The sequence below is a fragment of the Magnolia sinica genome, chromosome 3 (genome assembly GCF_029962835.1).
Source record: "Magnolia sinica isolate HGM2019 chromosome 3, MsV1, whole genome shotgun sequence".
NCBI lineage: Eukaryota > Viridiplantae > Streptophyta > Magnoliopsida > Magnoliales > Magnoliaceae > Magnolia > Magnolia sinica.
In genome coordinates, this window is record NC_080575.1 from 15,547,319 (window position 1) to 15,572,052 (window position 24,734).

Sequence of the window (24,734 nt, forward strand, 5' to 3'; positions counted from 1 at the left end):
TAAACATGTTCATATTACATCAGCTTCAGCCTGTAGCTTGCCGATCTCCCGGACAGATTCATTAATTGTCTGCCTAAGAAACGAAGTCTTTGTCTCTGTATCATTCATCTCCCTCTCCAGCTTGCCAATTTTAGATTCTAACAGTGCAATCCTTTCTTCAAATTTGGTTTGCCATTCCTTTAACTCCTCATCGGTGTCTGAATGAAAGAATAGTGAGAATAATGACCAAAGAAGTCAGAAAAAGTGACCATGTGGAGTGGAAGGACAGACACATAATACACTACTGTATGCACACATGCATGCAGCAGACACATCCAAACTTTCCCCCCAACCACAGATGTAATTGCAGGTGGACTGGGCCAGCCAAGGTTTACACTGCATGTGTACACACATGCACACAGCAGGCACTTTTCCCCAACCGTAGATATGATTGCGAGTGGCCTAGGCCAGCCCAGGGTTACACTGGCTGCTGCAAGTATATGCACACACATATGCAGCAGGCTCGCATCCAGGCTTTCACCCAACCACAGATATGATTGCAAGTGGACTTGGCTACCCCAGGCCAGCCCAGCTTTGAGTTGACCTTGGACTGAGTCTATAGGTCCACAGGTCGGACCTGAGTCTTCAGGCACAATAATTACTTGGGCTGGGCCCAGGCATGTGTCCATATAACACCCAGGCTGGACCAACTAATTTAAGCACAGTCGGGCCAGTCCTTAGCTACCAGGCTAGGCAAGCAAGGGCCGAGACCTTAGCTACTGAGGTGGACCAAACCTGGGCCTGGACAAGGTAAGCACTACGAAGTTACAGCAGAAACCATGAAAATACATGTGAAAACAAATGGCATGCATTTCAAGCCATAGTTTGACCAACCTTCATTTTCCTCAGCAAGAGCAGCATACTGTGTCTGCTGAAGTTTAAATAAAGTGCTCCTTGCAGTATTGTTGGTCGATATCTGGTCCTGTAGTTTCCGCAAATCCTTTAGAGTTGTTTCTGCATGCCGGATCTTATTCTCCACACTTTGAATGTTTCCTTCCAGCTCCTGTATCTGAGCTTTTAGAGACTCAGTTTTCTCTTGATCCTGAGTAATGCTTTCACGGAGCTGTAAGAAAAGACAATCCGGAACAAGTGAAAAAGTATTCTTTAAAGATAGCTACGTTGATATTACAAAAATGTGTATTATGTGTTCCATTTCTAGAAGCTAACAGGAACAACCATGAAGATTTATACCAACCAAAGAAATTGCAGCAACATGGATCGCTTACTGCATAGCTGAGGTGCAGCCAACATGCACATGTCTATGAAATGAATAATTGCAGACAGGAACAAAAAGATCAAAGAAGGTATATCCAAGGTTTAGAATATCAGTATAGCAAGCCACATCAGTTGCCCCAAAAGATATACAAATTAGTGTGAATTGGACATATTGGTGACAGACTGCCTGTCTGGGCAGAACCTGGTGTGAATTCATATGGAAAAAAAAAAACAAACAAACAAACAAGCAAGGGGAAAAAAATGAAAAGAAATATCATATAGATAGAGAAAAAAAATGGAAAATGCATATTTTTATGTTTACAAATAAGAGTGAACGACAGCCACAAAATTGAGCATTATTTATATTATTAAAAGAAAAGAACAGATACAACAAAAGAAGAAGGACGATGAGAGATTGTCGCCCTCGGAAGCCTACAAATCAACTTCCCCAAACTTCCTGGATTTGATCCTGAGCAAACATTGAAAATATGGGAGATCCCTGCCCAACTAAGCATTCTCCCTCTAGCTTTTTGAATAGACAAGTCAGCCGCTTCTTCTACATTGCAAAAAGTCCTATTATTTCTCTCCTTCCGTATTGACCACAGGCCTGGGAGGAGTACCCAACACCAAAGAGATATTCTCCTTTTCTACCCCATGCTTCCTAAGCCAATGACATGCCTGAAAGAATGCCTGAATCGTTCCTGCAATCACCCAGTCTATCCCAACTAAGGAAAAGAATCTACTCCCAGCGATAACCGCAACGCAGGAATTACAGTTTCTTCATTGTGAAAGCAGGCAATACATATATTTGTAATGGGCATATTTCTCCTCTGCAGATTATTGATTGTGAGTACTTTATACTTTCCCACAGGCCAATCAAATGCAACCACCCTAAGGGGGCCAGATAACACCAGATGTGAGTGATCAGGGCATCACAAAGTACAAGGGTATGGCCAAAAACCATACCATGCTTATCAAACCCGCACTTCCACTCCCTGAAGTGCAGGTTAAGCCTCTTCATTAGAGAGATTAATTCCTCGATTTCCATGTCATTAAGGTTCCTGTGGAAGATAGGTTTCCACACCACCTTGTGAACCACAAGCTCGAAATGTTGGGGTGTCTTACCTTTTCATCTGGCACTACCTACAATATGTAAGGAAACATTTGATCAAGAGATCTTTCGTCACACAAAACATCTTTCCCAGATCCCAATCAAGATCCATACCCGACTGCATCAGTGATACCTTAGCAGACAGTTTCTTCCACCCTCCCCACTGCTCTCGACAAATTTGGTGCCCTAAACTGAGACAAGTCTTTGGTCAACGAACCCCCAGCAGGGAGAGAAAATTTGCTCATGTTCAAATACATGATGGATGTAGGCAAAAAGAGAATGGGTATGGAAGAGGACTAGAACTCAAGGAGGGTGGAAGCGCAAAGAGAGTGGGTATGGAAGCGCTACCCCAAGAAAGCGCAATAAGACCCCAAGGAGCCCAGTCCCTGAAAAGGACTAGAACTCAAGAAAACACCCTTGCCGAGGAAACACTAGAAATTTTTATTGTTCCTTTCAGCCCAAACCGCCCACAAGACTAATGCAGGACATGAAATTCAAATATGATGTACGAGATTTCAGGCTTAAGATCACGTTAGTTTAGAAACAATTACACAGATTTCATATCCCACATGAAAGTCCAAACATTCAATTAAGGGGAATCCATGCGGGTCCAGGCCTACACATGTTAGGACTGGATCAATAAAAATTATAAACCAAACAATACTCAAAGGGAAATAGAAATCATCCACACATGCATGATAATCAATCCTTAATCCAAGGAATTCACCAATTTCAAATCAAGGAACCCTAAGGTGAGAGAGGGGGTAGAAATTGGGGATTTAGAACAATCCAGGGTTAGGGTTAGGGAAATCAGATGAGAGAGTGAAAGAGCGGATAGAAGAACCTGGAATTAACTCGCGTGCGTGGACAGCAAGGGGAGGGGCTTGACGCACGTGTGCTGATGGTTGGCCGCACGTGCATGGGGCCCACGAACCCAAAAAGGGCTCTCTTGGGTCTGGTCGGCCAGACCTAAGCTTCAAAACCCCAAAATCTCACGTCGATCCGACGAACGGCCTGGGCGTGGTGCTCCGCCGAAGTTTCAGCCCTCCTGCAGGGCCAGATTCTGGAAACTGGCTGCAGAGAAAAGATCTGCTGCAAAAATTGATGAATTTGAAGCAAAGATGGTTGTAGAAGATGAGAGATATGGATGGATGAAGGTAGAGGCAGATGGGGATAGATGTGGCTTCGCACCACGGTAGTTAGCCCTTCTAAAAGGGAGGGTTTCGCACCCACTTGAATTTTTCCACAACTCAGAAACTCAGAGAGTAGAAAAAAAAACTTGCAGGAATTTTTATTAAACTTCAATGAATCAAAAGAACTACAAGGGGTGCCTATTTATAGGGAAAACCCTATACCCCAAAACTCGCGCAATGTGTGCAACCTATTACTTGACGATGAAGTAAACTAAAATAAAAACCAATCAAAGAAATCTAAAGTGTTCATGATGTTCTAAATAATATAAATAAGCAAAGCCTAAAGTATGAACTTAATCCGACTAGTGGGCCATGATCATGAGATCCCATGATGGGCTTTTCTTGACTATCGGCCCACACTTTTGAATCAAAACTTCGTCTTCTAATTAGGAGGCCCTCCCTGGACATCGTCATCGAGTCAGATCGACGGTGGGACCCTCCTTCGTACGTACGTGCATACGGGGGGTAACATACGTGATCGTGTGCGAATGATGTCCCCATCAACTCTCCCCGGCTGCGAAGATTTCGCCACTGGCGAAATAAAACTCCTGAACCGCTCCAAGATGTCAGGATCAAGTCTCTAAAGCTCCTCCTCAGTGAGCCACGTGCTGTCGAAAGCTGGGCGTGATTTCCATTTTACCAAGTACTTCTGAAACCAGTTGTCCGACGTTGAAACTATCTAATAGTCCAAGATATCCTCTATTTCCTCTCTAGGTGTGCGAAGGGTAGGTATGGGAGATAAAGGCTAGGAAGAAAGGTCAGGAAGAGGTCATGGATCAAGCGATAAATCTGAGGAATCAGGATGGGTGGGGCGAAGGGCCAGACAAAGATCAGTGGTCCCCTAAAAAGTCACTAGATCCTCCACGTTGAATGTGGAACTAATCCCCATGGAAGGTGGAAGATCTACCCCATACGCATTGAGACCGTTTCGTTTTATAATTTTGAAGAGTCCAGCGCTACGCGCGTGTAACTTACGAACGGCCCCTGGAGAGTACCGCTCGGGCCTGATGCGGACTATCACAGAGTCCCCAATATTAAATTCTTTGAAACATCTATGTTGGTCTGCAGAAAATTTGTAACGTTCATTACTAGTAGTGATCTTTCGCCTGATTTCTTGATGCAATGAATGTATGTGATGCGCAAAACACTCTGCAAACTCTGATGGCCTATGTGACAATGACATGAGGACAAGATCAATGGGCTTCCTAGGCTTGTAACCAGTAACGACTTCAAAAGGACTTAGACCTGCAGACCTATTGACAGACCTATTGAATGCAAACTTGGCAATGGGTAGTACGGTGTCCCATGTCCTGGTATGCTCCCCTACAAAACGTCGAAGTAAACTCCCTAGGCTCCAATTAACCACCTCAGTCTAACCATCGGTCTGAGGATGGTAGGCAGAAGAAAATTGGAGCCTAGTATTCATCATGTGTCATAGTGTCTTCCAAAAGTAACTCATGAATCGCACGTCGCGGTCAGACACTATGGTTTTTGATAACCCATGCAGTTTGACGACCTCACTAAAGAACAACTTGGTAACATGAGATGCGTCGGAGGTCTTAGAACAAAGAATGAAGTGGGTCATCTTAGAGAAACGGTCCACGACAACAAATATGGAATCATGTTTACGGATAGTCTTGGGAAGTCCAAATACGAAGTCCATACTGATGTCTTGCCAAGGGATGAATGGAACTGGCAAAGGAGTATATAATCCTATATTTTGCTTCTTTTGCTTTGCCAGTTGACAAATACAACATTGCCCTATAATTTTGGCCACATCTCGCTTGAGGCTTAGCCAATGAAACCTATCCTCCACTAGGGCAATAGTCTTGTCTCGACCGAAATGACCCACGACCCCTCCTGAATGTAACTCCCAAACAAGAAAATCACGAAAGGAGGTGCGTGGTATGCACAAGCGGTCACTCCTAACAAATATCTGTCCAAAATCAAATATTCATTGTTTGCTCCTGATGGACTCTCTAATAAAGACGCATACACAACCCCAAAATCTGGACACTCAGAATACTCTTCTTTGATACCCTCAAGGCCCGTTACTTCAACGCTCATGGAGTTGAGTAATGCGACACGACGACTCAACGCGTCGGTAGGCTTATTCTCTATACCGGCCTTGTGCTTAAGCACAAAAGTGTACTCTTGAAGGAATTGAATCCACTTGGTGCGCCTGGGGCTTAATTTCTTCTGAGAGTTCAAGTATCTCAAGGCCTCGTGATCTGAGAACAAGACGAATTCTTGCGGTAACAGGTAATGTCGCCAATGGCGTATTGATTGCACTACCGCGTAAAATTCCATGTCATTGGTGGAATATCTTTGTTTCGCCTCATTCAGTTTCTCACTAAAAAAGGCGACAAGGTGCCCTTCCTGGCTAAGTACTCCTCCTATGTCAACTCCTAACGCGTCACATGCGACTTCAAAAGCTTTTGAAAAATCTGGAAGTCGCGTGACTGAAGCTTCGATCATCTTGACCTTTATCTCCTTGAAGGCCTTCGAGGCTGCCTTTGTCCATTGAAACTCTCCTTTTTTTAATGCAATCCGTGATGGGAGCCATAATGGAACTGACACCTCGAATGAACCGCATATAAAAGATGGTTAAGCCGTGAAAGTCGCTCACCTCATGAATATTGCGAGGTTCAGGCCAATTGACAATGGCCTTGACCTTCTCGGGATCCGCCGATGCGCACTCAGCTGACACAATAAAACCTAAGAAGATCACACTACTAGACAAAAACTTGCACTTCTTTAGGTTGGCGTACAACTTCTCGACCCTAAGGATCCCACAAACCTACCTCAAATGGTCGAGGTGTTGCTCATTGGTCATGCTATAAATCAAGATATCATCAAAGTATATGACCAAGAACTTTCCCATGAAGGGCCTCAACACTTGGGTCATTACACGCATGAAAGTGTTTGGGGCGTTAGTTAACCCAAAAGGCATAACTAGTCACTCGTATAGCCCATCCTTTGTTTTGAACGCCGTCTTCCACTCATCACCAGGGCGTACACAGATTTGGTGATAACCACTTTTAAGGTCAATTTTTTAGAAGATAATAGCATTTGCCATCATATCCAACATGTCATCAAGACGCGGTATGGGAAACCGATACTTGACTGTGATTTTATTGATGGCTCTACTATCAACACACATCCTCCATGTGCCATCCTTCTTAGGTGTAAGAAGGGCGGGCACGACACACGAGCTTATACTCTCTCAAATGAAACCTTTCTCTAGGAGCTCGTCAATTTGCCTCTTCAACTCATCGTGCTCCTTTGGGTTCATTTTGTAATGCAGGAGGTTTGGTAGAGTTGCCCAGGGATTAAATCAATGGCATGTTGTATATCCCTCATAGGGGGAAGCTCATTCGGTAGATCATCAGGGAAGACATCACGAAACTCATGCACTACCTGAATGGCCTCGGTGGGTAACTCTACGCTAGTCTCTGGTACACTCTCCCTAGTCACAAGGGCGTATACCATCGAGTCCAACTCCATTTCTCGCTCAAAGTCTTTGCCATTCAGAATATGGAGCAGTTTGGACTTGGACTTCGACTCCTTTAATTCTTTTGAGTCAGTCACACTACTCTGTGTGGTGGACTCCTTTCCAGTCGTATTCTTGGGTGGCATAGGATTTAACTTGACCTTCTTGCCCTCAAACTAGAATGTACACACATTTGAACGACCAAATATGGTGACATCTCTGTCATAGAGCCATGGTCTGCCCAAAATGATATGGCCAACATCCATGGGAACAACATCGCACCACAATGTATCTTTATATGATCCAAACTAAATAAGAATAAGACATCGATGCGAGACTGGAATGAAAGTTTTGTCAACCCTAGAGACTCTAGATGGGCTTCCAGCTTTAAGCACAAATGGCTCACAGTGCTAGTCGATGCCACATTGGCACAACTACCACTATTCACGATCAACTTGCAACTCGTTTCCCCACATTTTGCATAAGTATAGAAGATCGTGTTGCGGCACCAATCATCAGTGCTCTTGGCTTGAGCTAAAGCGCGACACACAATTGCGATGGTCGCAGACTCTTGCGCTCCCTCTTCCTCATCACTAGGGGTCTCTACGGCTCATATTCTTCCTCTTCGCCGTCACTCTCTGGGGGCACTACTTCTACTTGCCCATCAATGAAGAATATTTTGGTGCCCTCTCTCGTGCTGCACTGGTGAGCAAAATGACCAAACCCCTGACACCTGAAACACCTAGTGACCCCACTGCCACATGAACTAGACCCGGCAATCTCTTTACCCTTATCGTCCTTGGGTCTAGGCTAAACATTATTGGAAGGTTTGTTTTGGAATCTCGTGTTAGGTTTAGCCCCAGAGGGGTTAGCCTTCGCACCAGACTCGCGAAAGTCAAACCGCCTTCCCACAGATACTTTAAGGTATTGCTCGACGTCCAACACTACTTGGTACAATTGTTCAATAGTGTCTATGTCTTTGGTGAGCAATTCTCTCCTAATGTCTAGACGGAGACCCATTTTAAAACGAGCAAGGGTGAGTACGGGGTCCTCATCAACTTCACAGTGGGTCGAGTACTCCTCGAATTTCTCTATATAGTCCGCAACACTCATGGAACCCTGTCAAAGAGACTGTCACTCCTCAATCAACCGTAAGCGATAAGAAAAAGGGAGGTGCTTCTCTTCAAGTGTTTCTTTCATTTCTCCCCAATAGACTATTGGGAGTTCCCTCGCTCTTTCTTTCTTTCGCTCAACCGTCGCCCAAAACCTCTTTGCTTGGCCCACAAGCTTCATCTTGGTGAATCAGACTCGTCGAGCATCCGACATGTCATACCACTCAAAATAATGGTCCATATCCGTCAACCAACCTAGAAAGGCTTTAGGGTTCAAGTGGTCATCAAATGTAGGGGCATCTACTCTAACTCCCTTGAGGAGTTGTGCATCTGGATCATATTGATCATAATGTCCTTCACGAGGTGGGTGCTCAGGTGCGCACCCATTACCAACTCCTTGGCCGCCCCCATTCCTTGATCCAACCTCCTGACCAACTGCCTAAGATTGGACATCTTCCTTAATGGTAAGGTTTGTCCCGAGAGAGACCTCTATTTGGTTAAGGCGCTGATCTATGCGTTGTTCCAAGCGCTTACTCAGGGAATCAACCTGCTAGGTTAACTTGGCCACCGTTTCTTGCAGTTGCTCCATGTTTAGCGTAGGGTGCAAACCGAAACCGCGACTCGTACGTGTGGGCATACACTTGCTAACTCCACCCAAGGACTTTCTAGGACGACTATATATAACTAAATAGGACTAAATGATCCTATGAGACTCTATATGAGGGAACCATGCAGTGTTACTAAAATCCAGCAATATAGTTAACAAAATAAGAGACTACGGACTCCTAAAAGCTACATGTGATGGACTGGATGCATGAAGGACTCAACAAACTAACCTTTAAACAAGTAATGTATTCCCCTATAAGAACCCTAGTCTCTGGTACCAAATTTAATGTGGGACATGAAATTCAAATATGATGTGCAAGATTTCAGGCTTAAGATCACGTTAGTTCAAAAACAATTACACAGATTTCATATCCCACATGAAAGTCCAAACATTTAATTAAGGGGAATCCATGCAGGTCCAGGCCTACACATTTTAAGGCTGGATCAATAAAAATTATAAACCAAACAATACTCAAAGGGAAATAGAAATCATCCACACATGCATGACAATCAATCCCTGATCCAAGGAATTCACCAATTTCAAATCAAGGAACACTAGGGTGAGAGGGGGTAGAAATTGGGGATTTAGAACAATCTAGGGTTAGGGTTAGGGAATTCAGATGAGAGAGGAGTGAAAGAGAGGAGAAAAGAACCTGGAACCAACTCGCGTGCGTGGACAGCAAGGGGAGGGGCCTGACGCACGTGCGCTGATGGTTGGCCGCCCGTGTGTGGGGCCCACAAACCCAAAAAGGGCTCTCTTGGGTCCGGTCGGCCAAACCTGGGCTTCAAAACCCCAAAATCTCACGTCGATCCGACGAATGGCCTGGGCGTGGTGCTCCGCCGGAGTTTCAGCCCTCCTGCAGCGCTAGATTGTGGAAACTGGCTGTAGGGAGAAGATCTGTTGCAAAAACTGATGAATTTAAAGCAAAGATGGTTGTAGAAGGTGAGAGATATGGATGAATGAAGGTAGAGGAGGATGGGGATAGATGTGGCTTCGCACCATGGTAGTTAGCCCTTCTAAAAGGGAGGGTTTCGCACCCACTTGAATTTTTCCACAACTCAGAAACTCAGAAAGTAGAAAAAACTTGCAGGAATTTTTATTAAAATTCAATGAATCAAAAGAACTACAAGGGGTACCTATTTATAAGAAAAACCCTATACCCCAAAACTCGTGCAATGTGTGCAACCTATTACTTGGCGATGAAGTAAACTAAAATAAAAACCAATCAAAGAAATCTAAAGCGTTCATGATGTTCTAATTAATATAAATAAGCAAAACCTAAAGTATGAACTTAATCCGACTAGTAGGTCATGATCATGAGATCCCATGATGGGCTTTTCTTGACTATCAGCCAACTCTTTTGAATCAAAACTTCGTCTTCTAACTAGGAGGCCCTCCTTGGACGTCGTCATCGAGCCAGATCGACGGTGGGGCCCTCCTTCGTACGTACGTGCGTAGGGGGGTGGCATGCGTGCACGTGTGCGCATGATGTCCCCATCAAGGACAGCCAGGAAAAGGATTCTCCACTTCCTTTTACCAACCACTCCTCCCAAATAAACATGCCAGCCACATAGAAGATCGTCAACAGTCTTAGGAATGACACTAAGAAAATGATAAAGATGCCCTTAGAATGGTTTACCGCAATTATATGCAATAAAATTAAATGAAATACTATAACTATTGTATTCTCTACACTCCCCCTCATGCTGGAGCATAGATATCACACATGCAGAGCTTGCCCAAATAACCAAGGAAGATGAGAAAGACTAGATGCCTTGGTGAGAATATCACATAATAACTGATTACTCATGCGAACAAAAGGCCTAGTCAACAATTTTGAGGGCACCATCTCCGTTGGTATCAACTCCACACCACCACATCAACACACCAAGATTGCAACCCAGGTGCCACCCAAACATCATCGAGAAGCACCTCTCACATTATGACTCAGATGGCATCCATACGTATTTATACGTCAACAACTTGCTTCCAAATGTGTTTTCAACCCCACATCTCCAAAACAACCTACCAATTAAAGCTATGTTCATAGATTTTAGAGATTAATTCCAAGAACCCTTGGCTAACAAACCTCCCCCCACTTAACCAAATGAAATTTGTGCTTCCCTTCCCTACCCTACCACTGAATTCTTTCCAACCTTTGAACCGTGCTTGAATGGCATTGGAGAAGAGAAATATAGTACATCGGCATTTTGATGACTTTATTTGATGAGAATGATATTTTCCCCACATGACAGGTACCAACGCTTCCATCCAAACAAGCACCACATTCTATTACCATATTCCATAGATGTTTCAGCAGTTTCCCCACATGACAGGTAGCAACGCTTGCGTAACAGAACGGACTTCCTAACATTTGTTTTATATGTGAGTGGCAAATCACTGGATTATCTTTTCACCCACGGAGAAATCACATGGAAATTTTGGAGTTGCTTCTTTGATTTGTTCTAGATTTCAATGGTGATGCAAGAGAAGTTGGGCCAATGTCATCCAGACGTGGCCAAAGTTCTCAAGGGATGCTTCCATTTTGCTATCTTTTGGGGACGTAAGAAGGAGAGGAATATTTGAATTTTTTATAATGTTGTGGCTCATTGGAATATGCTTATATTAGGCATTAAAGGTTACATCATCAAATCAGCTCGCATTAGGCAAGAATACCAAGGGGATCTAGCATCGGATTTACTAGAGGATTCGAAATTAATTGCGAGAAAGGGACGTAAGAAGATTAAAAAACTGAGATGGAAGCTACCACATTCCGGGTGTTGGAAATTGATTTTTTTTTTTTTACTTCTTTTTTCCTTTTTTTGAAAGGTAATGGCAATTTAATCAAAAGAGCGCTGAGATAGCACCAAAAAAACAAAAAAGGAAGAAGCTACAAAAGAATATTACATCCCGAGAAGAAAAGAAATTAAAACCCTCCAACGAATTCATAGAAGATGCCCACTCAACTACAAGAATCTTTGCCTTGTTAGCCACCTCTTTCATCAATAACCTTGAATTCCACAAACATCTACCATTCCTTTCTCCCCACATGGCCCCAGACCTACCAACAAAGCCAATCTCCAACACACCTCTTTATCCTTCCTAAGCTAGAATATGTGCCACACCAAGAGGAATTCCCCAATTGAAGTTAGCATTACCCAAGAAATGCTAAAAAGACAAAAGAAGTTTCTCTAAGTTCCCTGAGCAAAAGGCCAATGTAAGAAGAGGTGGTCAATTGATTCTACATCTGCCAAACACATCGTGCATGCACTGGGAATTACCAAAGACCTTTTCTAGAGGTTGTCGATCATCAACACCCTCTTTCTCCCAACTAGCCAACGGAAGGCTACTTTGCTACCTTTGAGGGAGCCCCGAACGAGCAAACATACGGCCTAAAGACTCAACTCTCTCCCATTGCCGAAGTCCTAAGCATCTTGTAGAAGGATTGAACCAAGGAGCACCCCGACTCATCCGCCTTCCACACCATTCCATGCCTCTCCCCCAGCATTGGGATACAATTTTGAAGGAGCCCATATAGCTTCACAAAATCCTCTATTTCCTTGTCAAGCACATTCCTACAACATGGAGGAGCCCAAGTGAGAATGCCACCAATGATGGAGAAACACCGGGAAATGAGGACTTTTCTTTCCTGCAAAAAATTCACACGTGACCTAGAGCAACTCCTCCCCCAACCACATCCTCCCAAAACCGGATCTTCTCCCCCATTGCCAATAGCATGGCATGTCCGCCTCATAAACTTGCCCTTCAAGCTCAAGTTTGACTTCCATATGCATGACGCCAAGTATAAAGATGAATTCCTAACCCACCACCCTCCATCTTGGCATCCATACTTGCGATAACCTTGCTCCACAAAGATTCTACTTTGACCCCAAATCTCCACAACCATTATCCCAATAAAGCATGATTCGTCATTTCCAAATCCCCCCATGTAAAATCATGCTATGGAAGGTTATTCAAGCCAATGTTTTCCGTATCGTTATCACATAATGTATCGCACTCTTGGGATATGGATACATACCGATTAGCACATGGGATATATTGGTTGTATCGCATAATGTATCACTGTTGTTGGGAAACATGAGGAAACGTTGAGAAATTGGTCAAAAAATTTCAATGAAGATTCGGGGATTATTAAAAAAAGACATCAATACACACTTAAAAACCAAAACATTACAAAAAACAACTGCACATAATAGGTTTCCTTTGTATGGGGTCCTAATTTATGCACTGTCTGACTGAACTAATGCAAGTATATTTAAAGTCTATTCATTTAATTTATAAATGTAAGGAGGTATGGGGAAAACAAGTACTCAGAACTAATGACACACAACTCAAAAAAAAAAAAAAAAACAAAGCCCCCCATAGTGCAGATCGCCCAACACTCGTCTTAGAAACCCGGCAACAAGATACACACAGATTAAAGGATTGGGGAAAATATTCACGTGAAGTAGTGTGACTTAGGGTTAATTATGTTCATAAGGTCAGATATGGTGGTAGAAAACCTTATATGCTGCATCTTTCAAAGTTTGAAGATTCTCCAACTTCAGCTTATATGTCTTTATCTCCTGAGCCTGATCCTTGTGAAGCTTTTTTATGACCTCCAAAGCTTTTGTATATCTGATTGAGAAAAATATATATACAAGTACTCAGAACTAATGACAATTGTTGACCCAAGATAATGCAGGCAAAATATAACCAAACTAAGCACTAATACCACTAGAAAGGAAATCAGAACGGACAAGGGAAAGTTCCACTATTCACAACAAATTGAAAATGGATACAGGAAATATTTAGAAGTATTTATTATGCATGTATACACCCATTGCAAAGAGGGATCATGATACCCAATATTATTAGTCAGCCCATGCAGTGAACATTCCCACAAGACTCCGAACAAAACAACCCCTCTAAATACGCAGAGTAAGAAGCTTTTCAGTCCCATGCATGAAAACAGATGCCCCATGAAAAAACAAAAAACCTATGCTATGCAAGCTTGGAACTTCTTCCTAGCCAAATTCAATGTTGCCCGGTCTCCCCAATCTTCACTGGGGAGACATTTCCTCAGTTGGACCAGCAATCCAATCTCTGGGAAAGGAAATGTTCTCTAGGGCCTGGTTCTTTTTGCTATTTGTTGGGAGATTTGGAAAGAGAGGAATGCCAGAATTTTCAAGGGCCAGCAAATATTGTTACAAGCTCTGTTGGACAAGATGAAAGGGTCGCCGTCCAATAGACATCAGCTCATTGTTGTTTTGTGACTTTATCAGTGTCAGAGATTGGAAACGAATGGGTTAATCTGTGGGAATTGAATTAGTGAAGCAGCTGAGATAAACACTTCGTTCAACCTGGTTTCGCTATCCTTCTGTTTTTTTTCTTTCTTTTTTTTCTGTTTTCGTTGTAGTTCCGAGAGCTTTCTCTTGCATTTTTTGTCTCTATCCTTTTCTTAGATAATAATAAGCTCAGTTATTTGCTCCAAAAAATAAAAAATAAAAAAGCAAGAAAGAAATTACTGGGAATCAAGTTTATGTTCATCTGAAAACAGAAAAGAGTAGATGTGAAATGAAGTTGATGCAACTCATAATAAACTTTCTTGAACAATCAAAGCAGGATAATCTTAATGGATCGTGCATTGAAGAAATTTCTATATGATAGGACGATTTACTCATGACATTTTATAATTTTGTAAGGCCATTTCTTTTTCTTTTTCTTTTTAAGGATAACTGGATCTTTATTAATAAACAGCCTTTACAATAGCCAAGGCGAAAAAATACAGCCCTAAAAGAATTAAGGTGTAAGGCTATTTCTGTCATGATAGAATTATAGTATTGTAGCAGCCTACTCAGTCTAGCTACCCAGATTTCACACACAAAAGCTGGAATACAAAAGATATTCATTGCCTCTTTTTTTTCAATGTATCAGAGATCTAGCATCCGATTGTGTGCCTCCTGACCAATGTTGTCAAAGTCGTTATCGTATCATAAATCGTAGTAAGGGTTGGATCATATCGAATCGTAAACCGTATCATCAATCATAAGATTTTTTTTTTTAATGTTTTTCTTCAAAATTAGAGAAAATCTGCAAGATATATATATATATATATATATATATAAACTCATCAGCCATCCATTTCCCATCCATATGCACCATTATACCTCCATATCATGATTGTGTTAGATGATTTTGTTTTTCTTTTAATTTTTGTCATTCAAGAAATTTACCTTAAACAATATACAAGAATCCTTCAATAATTTATGTTCTTTTTACCTCTCTTCAGCGTAGAATCACATTGGAAAAGTGGCATTCGGTTATGTAGACCGGCGAAAAAAGGTACTTTGATTTTTAACCATTATTACCACAGTATATATAGATCAACATGATCACAACCATCTATAAAAACATCCCAGATAAGCCATACATTAATCTGGTATTTCGAGCAATTAAGAAGTAAGAAATCATAAGAAAATGCAAAACAGTTTAACGTTGAAGAGAATATCCATCATGTAATCACTTGTCAAGAACAAACATAATAAATTAATAATAATTGACCTTTTCTAAACGATTCTTAAAGTCCCCCACCAATTTAAAAACATAAAATGAAAGCCAAGTAAAGCTTAAAACAAATGAGAAAAAGTACAATTTGAATTGTAAATCGGGATTTGAATCTTAATTCATATGATTCAAAACATAGAATCATAGGATTCATTTCAAAAGGGATTCAAGGTGGGATTCACATCGTTTTGCTTAAGATTCAACTAAAATCGTAAATCGTAAATCCTAGGATTTTGACAACATTGCTTTTGACCACAAAAGGTGTGTAAAAAAATACAGATCTCCAAAGTTCTTACCAATTATCTTCTCTTCAAAGCATTCAAAAATAGTTATGTAATGGTAATGGTGGCAACCGTTACGCATTATGGGGTCGGACCCGTTATGGCCCTTAAAATTTTTTTTTTTTTTTTTTTTTAAAAAAAGGCGCCCCGTAATGATCCGTTATGGGGAAGAAACGGGTTTTTTTTAAAGGCCATAACGGCATTTACGACCTGTAATTGTTATGGAATACCTTGCTTATCTTATCCTTTTCTCACTATTTTCTTTTCTTTTTTTTTTCATTTTCTCCATGTTATCACTTATCCTATTCATGTTAAACCCTAATTTCATCCCTCCTATCCATCCAATCAATCCCGGTCAATGTTTGAAATATCGGTATCGGGTTACGTAGTGCATCCTTGGGATACGGATAAGTATCGGTTATCACACAAGATATATTGTTTGTATCGGGTAATTTATCACACTTATTAGGAAACATGGGGAAACATTGGGGAAATGGTTGAATTTTCAATGAAACTTCAGGGATTGTTAAAAAAGATCTTAATACACACTTTTAAATCATAACATCTCAAAAAAAGAAGTGCACATAATAGGTTTCCTTTGTATAGGGTCCTAAGCTATGCGTTGTTTGACTAAATTATGGCAACTATATTCAATTTATATGCATAACAATTAGAGTGTATGTGATGATCATTTCATCAAACACTACTAAATACTTCAAAATTAGTCCCAATTGATAGCTGGTAGAAGGGAAATTTCGAAACAAGATAATTTTTTTATTAATTTTTAATTTAAAAAACGATTTTTATTTTCCAAAAATTGACAAGGACTTGAGAAATCAGTAGATCTGATTTCATGTTTGGGAGTGCAACATTGCAAGCAATTTGGGAGAAATTAGGGAAATTTCGAATTTTTTCCAATTTTCCACAAATCGGACCACCTACACTCAAATTTCAAAATTAGAGAGTATGTGATAATCATCTCATCAAATACTCCTAAATACTTCGAAATTAGTCTCAATTGATAGTTGGTTGAAGGAAATTTTCTAAAAAAAACATGCAGAACAGGAAGAACGAATGGATATCGAAATCAAAGCTCCAACTCCATGATTTTTCATGCAAAACATCAAGAACCAATGGATTTGTAATCATTTGACACTGATTTAACATAATTTCAACAACAACAACAACAAAAAAGGGGGTGGGGGGAGGGACGAAGATCGGAAATTGAAAATTCTCACCAGATCAAACATGTGGGATATATCGGCACTACATGTGCATTTCGTATCACACAGGTGGGACACAAGATATATCGTGGGATATCGGCCGATATTAGCGATATTTAAAACATTGATCCCGGTTCCCAACACATCCAACTCACTCATTCAACCCAAGGTAGATAAAGTTCATAAACATAGGTTTCAATGTCCAAACCTCAATCCCAAAAAACTAGATCTAAATATACATCCCACAGCAAAAGATATTGGCTGAAACCATGTATGCAATTTTAAAAAGCCATTTCTTTTAGATATGCCAACCAAATTAGTCGGGTTCAGTCTTAAAGGATGATGATGATGATATCTTTTGGACATAATCACCCGAATCCCCGATCTATGATCCTAACCAACCTTTTACAAACTGCATTAAGGGCACATATGTATGAAGAATGCTAAAAAGGATTGTAATAGTCTTTTGTCGCCGATGGGTACTGACGGTGGCTACACACCAACATCCCTACTGTCATTCACGCAAATGAGCTTAGCAATTGCAATGAATTTCTTTTTTATAGGACACCCAAACAAAATACATTAAATGACCTTATTTACATAAACTAGCTTGATGGATGCTAACATGGATCCCTTGCCAATCCTTGTTAGCTAAAAAGAACAATAATTCCTGTCACGCCCTGAAATCCAGGTACCTGAGTAGGCTACTCGAAACCTGAATCTCAGGGCCATGAACTATATTTACTTGGGTTTTTAAATAAAATATTCCCAATCATCCTTGACTGGATATGATCACCACAAATAAAAGAAAATTTAATTACAACCAATGTCCACGATTTCTAAATACAACAATAACCAGAAATCAACTATTTGGTTACACTAGATACATTAATACAACTTTTTCCATTACCTTGGTAATTGAAAATGTAAATTAAGTCTAATGCATCCAAGTGCAAGCAAAAAAGATTTGCATGCTCAAAGAACTTCAACTTGGTACCAGAAATGGTTAAATTTAACAGGGAGAGCACAACAGCCCAATGGGATCACTTCATGCCCAATTTGGAATCTCCACATTAGTACCAAAACACAAGCCAACATAATGAATAGGAATCAATACAAGTAATAAATTAATAAATCACATAAGTAAATTGACTTTCTTAAGTTCACAAAATAGCGAATTCAATAGGATGATGATTTCCGTTAGATCATGGGGCCCACACAATGTCCAGTTAGGTGTTTAAATCGAAACAACTTAGGGGTCTGCGATGGTGCTCTTTGAGGGAGAAAATAGGGTCGTTAATGGCGGAATAATGTCCATTGAGTTTTTCTTCTTTCTGATTGTTCTGGACAGTCCAGATGGACCATATGATGATGGGGGAATCAGATTTCCGAAGGTCCAGTAAGTTCGATGGTTGAAAGGTTTTGGCCGATTACGCTAGCTATTGCATGAAAACCAGTAATACGGTGCTTCTTGGATTGCGAATGGGATTCGAGGGTCATTCAAATGCTTATTGGATAGCCTGGATTGAATTTAGTTCATGGTTTAGATTGAAGATCAAGAGTTGTCACTATAATAGCATCTGATGAATATGTAACATCATTCGAAGAAAACAGCGTCGAGGTAAAGTTGGAGAATCAAATCCATTCATCTGGTTTAACATATCGAAATGGAGCATGGGTCAAAAGACAAGGTAGATTAGCAATTTAGGTGGGCTCCGCAACAAGAAACCGTGGAGAAGAAAAGCCTTATGTCAAAACTCCTTGGAAAACCGTTGTGATGAATGGTTGTGATAACAGGTCCGGGGTGGGTGGATGAATGGTTAGTTTGATGGATGGTCTGGATTAGTGAAAGGAAGTGAATTTGGAGTGATTTGATTAAATGGGTGGCTGCGAAGATTTGATCTCGAAACTAACAGTTAATGAGCAGTCCACATGGGTCCCTTGTGATGACAAGGTGTAGATGAACGGTTAATCTTTAGATTGAACGGTCGGATCGAGACTTTAACGGTGTCGAATGTTCATTGAGGAATCAAGATCATGAAGGGTTTGGATGGTCAAGATGTAGAGGGTTCAAATTATATCTATGTCAGTTTCATGATGATGCAATGGCCCAAATTGGAATAGAACAGTTGGATAGTTTAATAGGTCCATGGTGAGTATTATCAACAGTTTAAACTGATAATAGATCAAGTGTATGATGATATGAAGACTCGGGATGTGTAGATGGGCGGATGTATATATGTAGTTGTAAACGGGGTTGTTAGATAACAATCTCCATGGTTAGATAGGCTGGATGTGCATATGAACAGATATGATGATCCTGAAGTTGGTTTACCATGATCAGGCAGTCCAGAAGTGACGTGGGCGGTCGAATGTCTTCCTCAAGTGATGTATGACTATTTCAACGGTTGGTTCGAGAACTAATTGAGTATATGATGATATGTTGGGTCTCGAAGGTCGTGACAAGGTATATGTGGGTCTAGGTGTGTGTATGTGCACGTAAGTTCAAGTGTTATTCTCCTAAATGCCCATATTCAAATTGGGACGTACACGGGGATAAGTACTCATGTACATACACAAGCGCGAAAATTTTGGGGGTATTACAATTCCAGCCCCCTTGGGGCTTCTTTTTTTCTTTTTTGGCGGGTAGGTAGAATAGCATGTGAAACAGTTGATACAGGCCTAATCAGTTGTAATCCCCAATAGATCTGCTTAGAGAATAATGGAGAACTTCCCCAAAAATATTACTATTTGTCAGGCTTGAAGACAAAACCCATCAGTCAATACAAAGTTCCTACACCTACAGTTAATTTCCAGCACTTATATATGATTCCCCAACAATTAGGAATGGCATTCCAACCACTAGTACTTTCCAGAAAGTACAAAGAAAAAAATCCATTCCACCAACCCAAATAGATATTCCAGCAGTCAATATTTTGTTTCTCATATACCAGATTCGTGTGTGCAATTGATCAGAAGAGGTGTTTAACTAGAGACAAGTTAGGGATTCACACCTGAAATTTCCGAAATGTTAAAAAACTAAAAAGAAACGAACAGGAATCATATCCTCCCCAATCTGCCTCGCACAGCTGAGCCACCCTATATTGTTGGGGGCCGTTGCACAAAACCTTAGGATCTAGCCTCCCAAAAACACCAGAATTATGAGATAATAAAGCAATAAAATAAATCAAAGCATAAACCACACAACACGAGATTTTTACGTGGAAAACCCTCAAAGAGGTAAAAACCACGGGACCTCGTCCAGATCAACAATCCACTATGAAGTAGAACGTTACAACCGATCACAAGCACACACCGCTTGAATCAAACCTTCTTCACTCACGCAGGAGTGGATAAACAATAAGAGAATAAAGAAAAAAGGAGAGATCTAACCGATTACGAGGAACGTAGAAGCGTTGAGATATCGAGTGCACAATAGATTACCTCTATGAGCATAACCTCCCTTCCACAAGCTCTCTCTCTCTCTCTCTCACACCTTTGATAGCCCTAAACCCTTTAGCAAACCCTTGTAAAGCTTTAGAAAACTCCCTTGCATTACCTAGAAAAGCCCTAAGAACCCCTATTTATAGTTTAGGCAACTCCCTTCCGCACCATGGCGAAAACCGCCTCAAATTTACGCAGTCCGCACAAAATCCGGACATGAATCTGCGTAACCTCGACTGGTCGAGCGGAGCCTCGACCGGTTGAGCAGCACAGAGGATTTAATTCAATTGGTCGCTGGACTTTAAGTCGAGCCCCACTCAATTGGTCGACTTTTCGACTTAGGAGGAATCCACCTTCTTCAAGCCAGCCCGGTTTCTACAAACCTCAAACTTGCCCTTGAGCAATGTCTTGGTCATCATGTCTGACCCATTATCGTCCATATGGACCTTCTCAAGCTGTAACACCTTCTGTTCCAAAGTATTCCTGATCCAATGATACCGAATCTCTATGTGCTTCGACTTGGAGTGCTGACTTAGATTTTTACTCAAGTGTATAGCACTTTGGCTATCGCAATAGACCACGTGCTATTCCTGCTTCAAGCTAAGTTCCTATAAGAACCTCTTCATCCAAAGCATCTCTTTACATGCCTCTATGACCGCAATGTACTTGGCCTCTGTCGTCGACAATGCTACGACCTTCTGTAGCTTGCTCTGCCAAGATTCCGCTCCCCCTGCAAACGTGAACATGAACCCCGATGTAGACTTCCTAGAGTCTATGTCGCCTGCCATATCTGCATCTGTGCAGGCCTCTAACATAGGTTTTCTGTCACCATAGAATAGGCTCAACCCGGATGAGCCTCTTAAATACCGCAGTATCCATTTCACCGATGCCCAATGTTCTTTGCCGGAATTGGCAAGATACCGGCTGACAACGCCAACCGCATATGCTATGTCTGGGCGCGTACACATCATAACACACATCAAATTTCCTACTGCTGACGCGTAGGGTATCTTCTGCATCTCATCCACCTCTGCCTTCGTCTTGGCCCTTGGGACACTGCCTGTCGCTCAATCTAAAGTGATCATCCAGTTGAGTAATGACCGACTTCGCTGCATTCATATTGAACTGCTGTAGAACTTTCTCAATATACCGCTCTTGTGACACCCAAAGCTTCTTGCTGCTTCTATCACGGGTTATCTTTATTCCTAGGATATGCTTAGCTGGGCACAAGTCTTTCATCGCGAACGACTTGTCCAACTCCTGTTTCAGCCTATCAATCTTCTTGATGTCCATGATGAGCATGTCATCAACATATAATAGCAGAACTAAGAAATCACCATCTGAGAACTTGCGCGTGAACACACAGTGGTCCGACTCCGTTCCGTCATACCCATGCTTTAACATGAATGGGTCGAACTTCTTGTACTATTGCCTTGGAGCTTGTTTCAGCCCATACAAGCTCTTCCTCAGCCTACACACCATATGCTCTTTGCCCTTGACTTTGAACCCCTCTGGTTGGTGCATGTAGATCTCTTCTTCCAAGTCACCATGGAGAAAGGCAGTTTTAACATCTAACTGCTCTATCTCCAGATCCATGCTAGCCGTCAATCCAAGCAACACCCGTATGGATGTCATCTTCACCACTGGTGAGAATATCTCCTCGAAGTCTATACATTTCCTCTGACCGAACCCTTTCACTACAAGTTTGGCCTTGAACCTCGTTTGTGAATTCCTCTGCTCAATCTTCTTTCTAAACACCCACTTGTTGCTCAGAACTTTCTTGCTCTTAGGCAATTTCATCATATCATAGGTGTGATTCTTATGGAAGAATTTCATCACGTCTTGCACAGCTTTCAACCACTACCCCTTGTGTTCGTTGGCTAGGGCCTTAGAATAATCTTCTAGCTCTCCTCCATCAGTGAGCATAACGTACTCATGCAGCGAGTACCTCTTGGACGGTTGTCTGTCCCTAAATGACCTCCTCACCTGTAGCTTAACAGGTAGATCAAGTAGGGGTTGCTCCTTCGGTCCATCTTCTGTAGGAACTCCCTCGTCCTCTGCACCTTGTTGTACTCCCCCGTCATCAGGCACCACGGGAGGAATAACCGGATCCATATCCTCTAGCTCACCTAAACTAGGTTGGTTCTTCTCTAGCTTACCAATGTCTTCTATACATTGATCTTCAAAGAATATTACATCTCTGTTCCTAACGAGCTTCTTCTCAGTCGGATCCCACAATCTGTAACCAAACTTTTCATCACCGTACCCCAAGAACACGCACTGCCTGATCTTCATATCGAGCTTAGACCTCTCGTCCTTTAGTACGTGAACAGATGTCCTGCATCCAAACACCCTGAGATGACTGTACGATGGATCGTATCCAGTCCACACCTTCTCAAGTACTTCTCCATTCAACGAGGCTGATGGAGACCTGTTTATCAAATACACTGCCGTGCGCATTACTTCTCCCCAGAACGTCATGGGCAACTTCGCATGGGATAACATGCATCTGATTCTCTCAACAATGGTGCGATTCATTCGCTCAGTCACACCATTATGTTGGGGGGTCTTGGGAACCGTCTGTTCATGCCGTATACCCAGGGACTTACAATACTCATGAAAGTCATCGATGTATTCACCACCATTGTTAGTACGGATGCACTTCAATGATTTACCTGTCTCTCTCTCAACTATAACATGAAACAATTTAAACACACCAAAGACCTCGTCCTTGGATTTCAAAGCATAAACCCAAATCCTCCTAAGTGCATCTATAAAAGTGACAAAATACAATGCCCCACCCAAGGTTTTTGTCCTCATAGGACCACAAACATCAGAATAAACCAAATCTAATACATGCACTTTATTAACATGAGAAGCAGTTTTAACAAATGAAACTCTATGTTGTTTCCTTGATAAACAATCAATACAGGTTTTGAGAGGTATACCTGTCACGTCTGAAAGGAGCTACTTTCTCGCTAGTACCTGAAGCCATTTTTCACTCATGTGGCCTAAACGCCTGTGCCACATGTCAATAGTTGAATCTTCCGCTGCGTTCAACCCACCCTTGCACACACTAACACTTGCTTTATAAAGGGTGCAACACTTCTTTCCTCTGGCTGCGATCAACGAACCCTTGATGAGCTTCCAGCGCCCACCAGCAAACCGGCTTTCATAGTCATCATCATCCAGCCTTCCCATCGACATCAAGTTGAGGCAAAGGTCTGCGATATGCCTCACATCCCTAAGAACCAATGTGCAGCCCACATCGATCTTCACACAAATATCACCAACTCCTACGATATTCGATATACCAAAATTTCCCATCTTCACGGTCCCATAGTCACCTGACTTGTAGCTTGTGAAGAAATCCCTGTGTGGAGTCGCATAAAATGAGGCTCCCAAGTCTATCACCCAGTCGGTGTCCTGACTCATAGCCGTGAGACAAACATCATGATCTGCTGAAAGAATAACTACAACGTCGCCATCTGAAGCGACCGCAGTAGAATATGATTCATCTTCCTTCTCCTTTCCTTTTCCTTTCTTGTCGTTCTTATTCTTACGACATTCATGCTTATAGTGGCTCTTCTTGCCACAATTCCAGCATTCAACATCCTTCCTGGTACTTGACTTGCTCTTGATTTATCTCCGGCCTTCCCGCCCTTTCTGTTCTTTCCTCTCCCCCGTTCCTGTGTCACAAGGGCCTCTTGCTGAGTAGACCCCTGAGACTTCCTCATTGTCTCCTCATTGAAGAGACAACTGGTTACCTGTTCTATGGACACCTTTCCGTCTGGCGCGGAGTTACTTAGAGACACCACCAATGTCTCCCAACTATCAGGCAGTGAACTAAGCAATAGCAAAGCCTGTAATTCATCGTCCGGGACCATCTTCATAGCGGAGAGTTGGTTCAATATATTGTTGACTTCATTCATGTGCTCAGCCACAGAATCACCATCTTTGAACTTGAGATTCACAAGTCTTATCAGAAAAAATTTTATTGTCGGTTGTCTTCCTCTCATACAGTCCTTGCAGTTTTAGCCATAGGCTAGCGGCTGATGTTTCCATAAATACATGGTGGAATACGGAATCGTCCAACCATTGTCTAATAAACCCCACCACCTTCCGGTCCAACTTCCTCCAATCATCATCCGTCATGTCCTTTGACTTTGCTGATATGCCTTGAATTGGAGAATACAAGTCCTTGCAATAAAGCAAGTCCTTTATCTTAACCTTCCATATGGTCCAGTTAAAACCATTGAGACTAATCATCATTGATGAGCCACCTTCCATAATTCAAAACTGATCCCACTCTGTTCAATGAACTTAGCTTTGATACCACTTTGTTTGGGGTCGTTGCACAAAACCTTAGGATCTAGCCTCCCAAGAACACCAGAATTATGGGATAATAAAGCAATGAAATAAATCAAAGCATAAACCACACAACACGAG

At 41.8% G+C, this 24,734-nt stretch overlaps 1 protein-coding gene across 2 annotated transcripts in view; it reads right to left on the reverse strand.

Annotated features, from left to right (window-relative positions):
- LOC131239599 (DNA repair protein RAD50) overlaps positions 1-24,734 on the reverse strand; it is a 79,989-nt gene that overhangs the window by 35,516 nt on the left and 19,739 nt on the right. For both annotated transcript variants that reach the window (XR_009168290.1, XM_058237374.1), the window contains exons 5-7: positions 13,294-13,408; positions 874-1,102; positions 19-197 (exon numbers count right to left, since the gene is read on the reverse strand). Coding sequence is in view for 1 of the 2 variants with exons in the window: in XM_058237374.1 (XP_058093357.1) it covers positions 19-197; positions 874-1,102; positions 13,294-13,408 (523 nt within the window). In the remaining variant the exon portion in view is untranslated. The remainder of the gene's footprint in view (positions 1-18; positions 198-873; positions 1,103-13,293; positions 13,409-24,734) is intronic.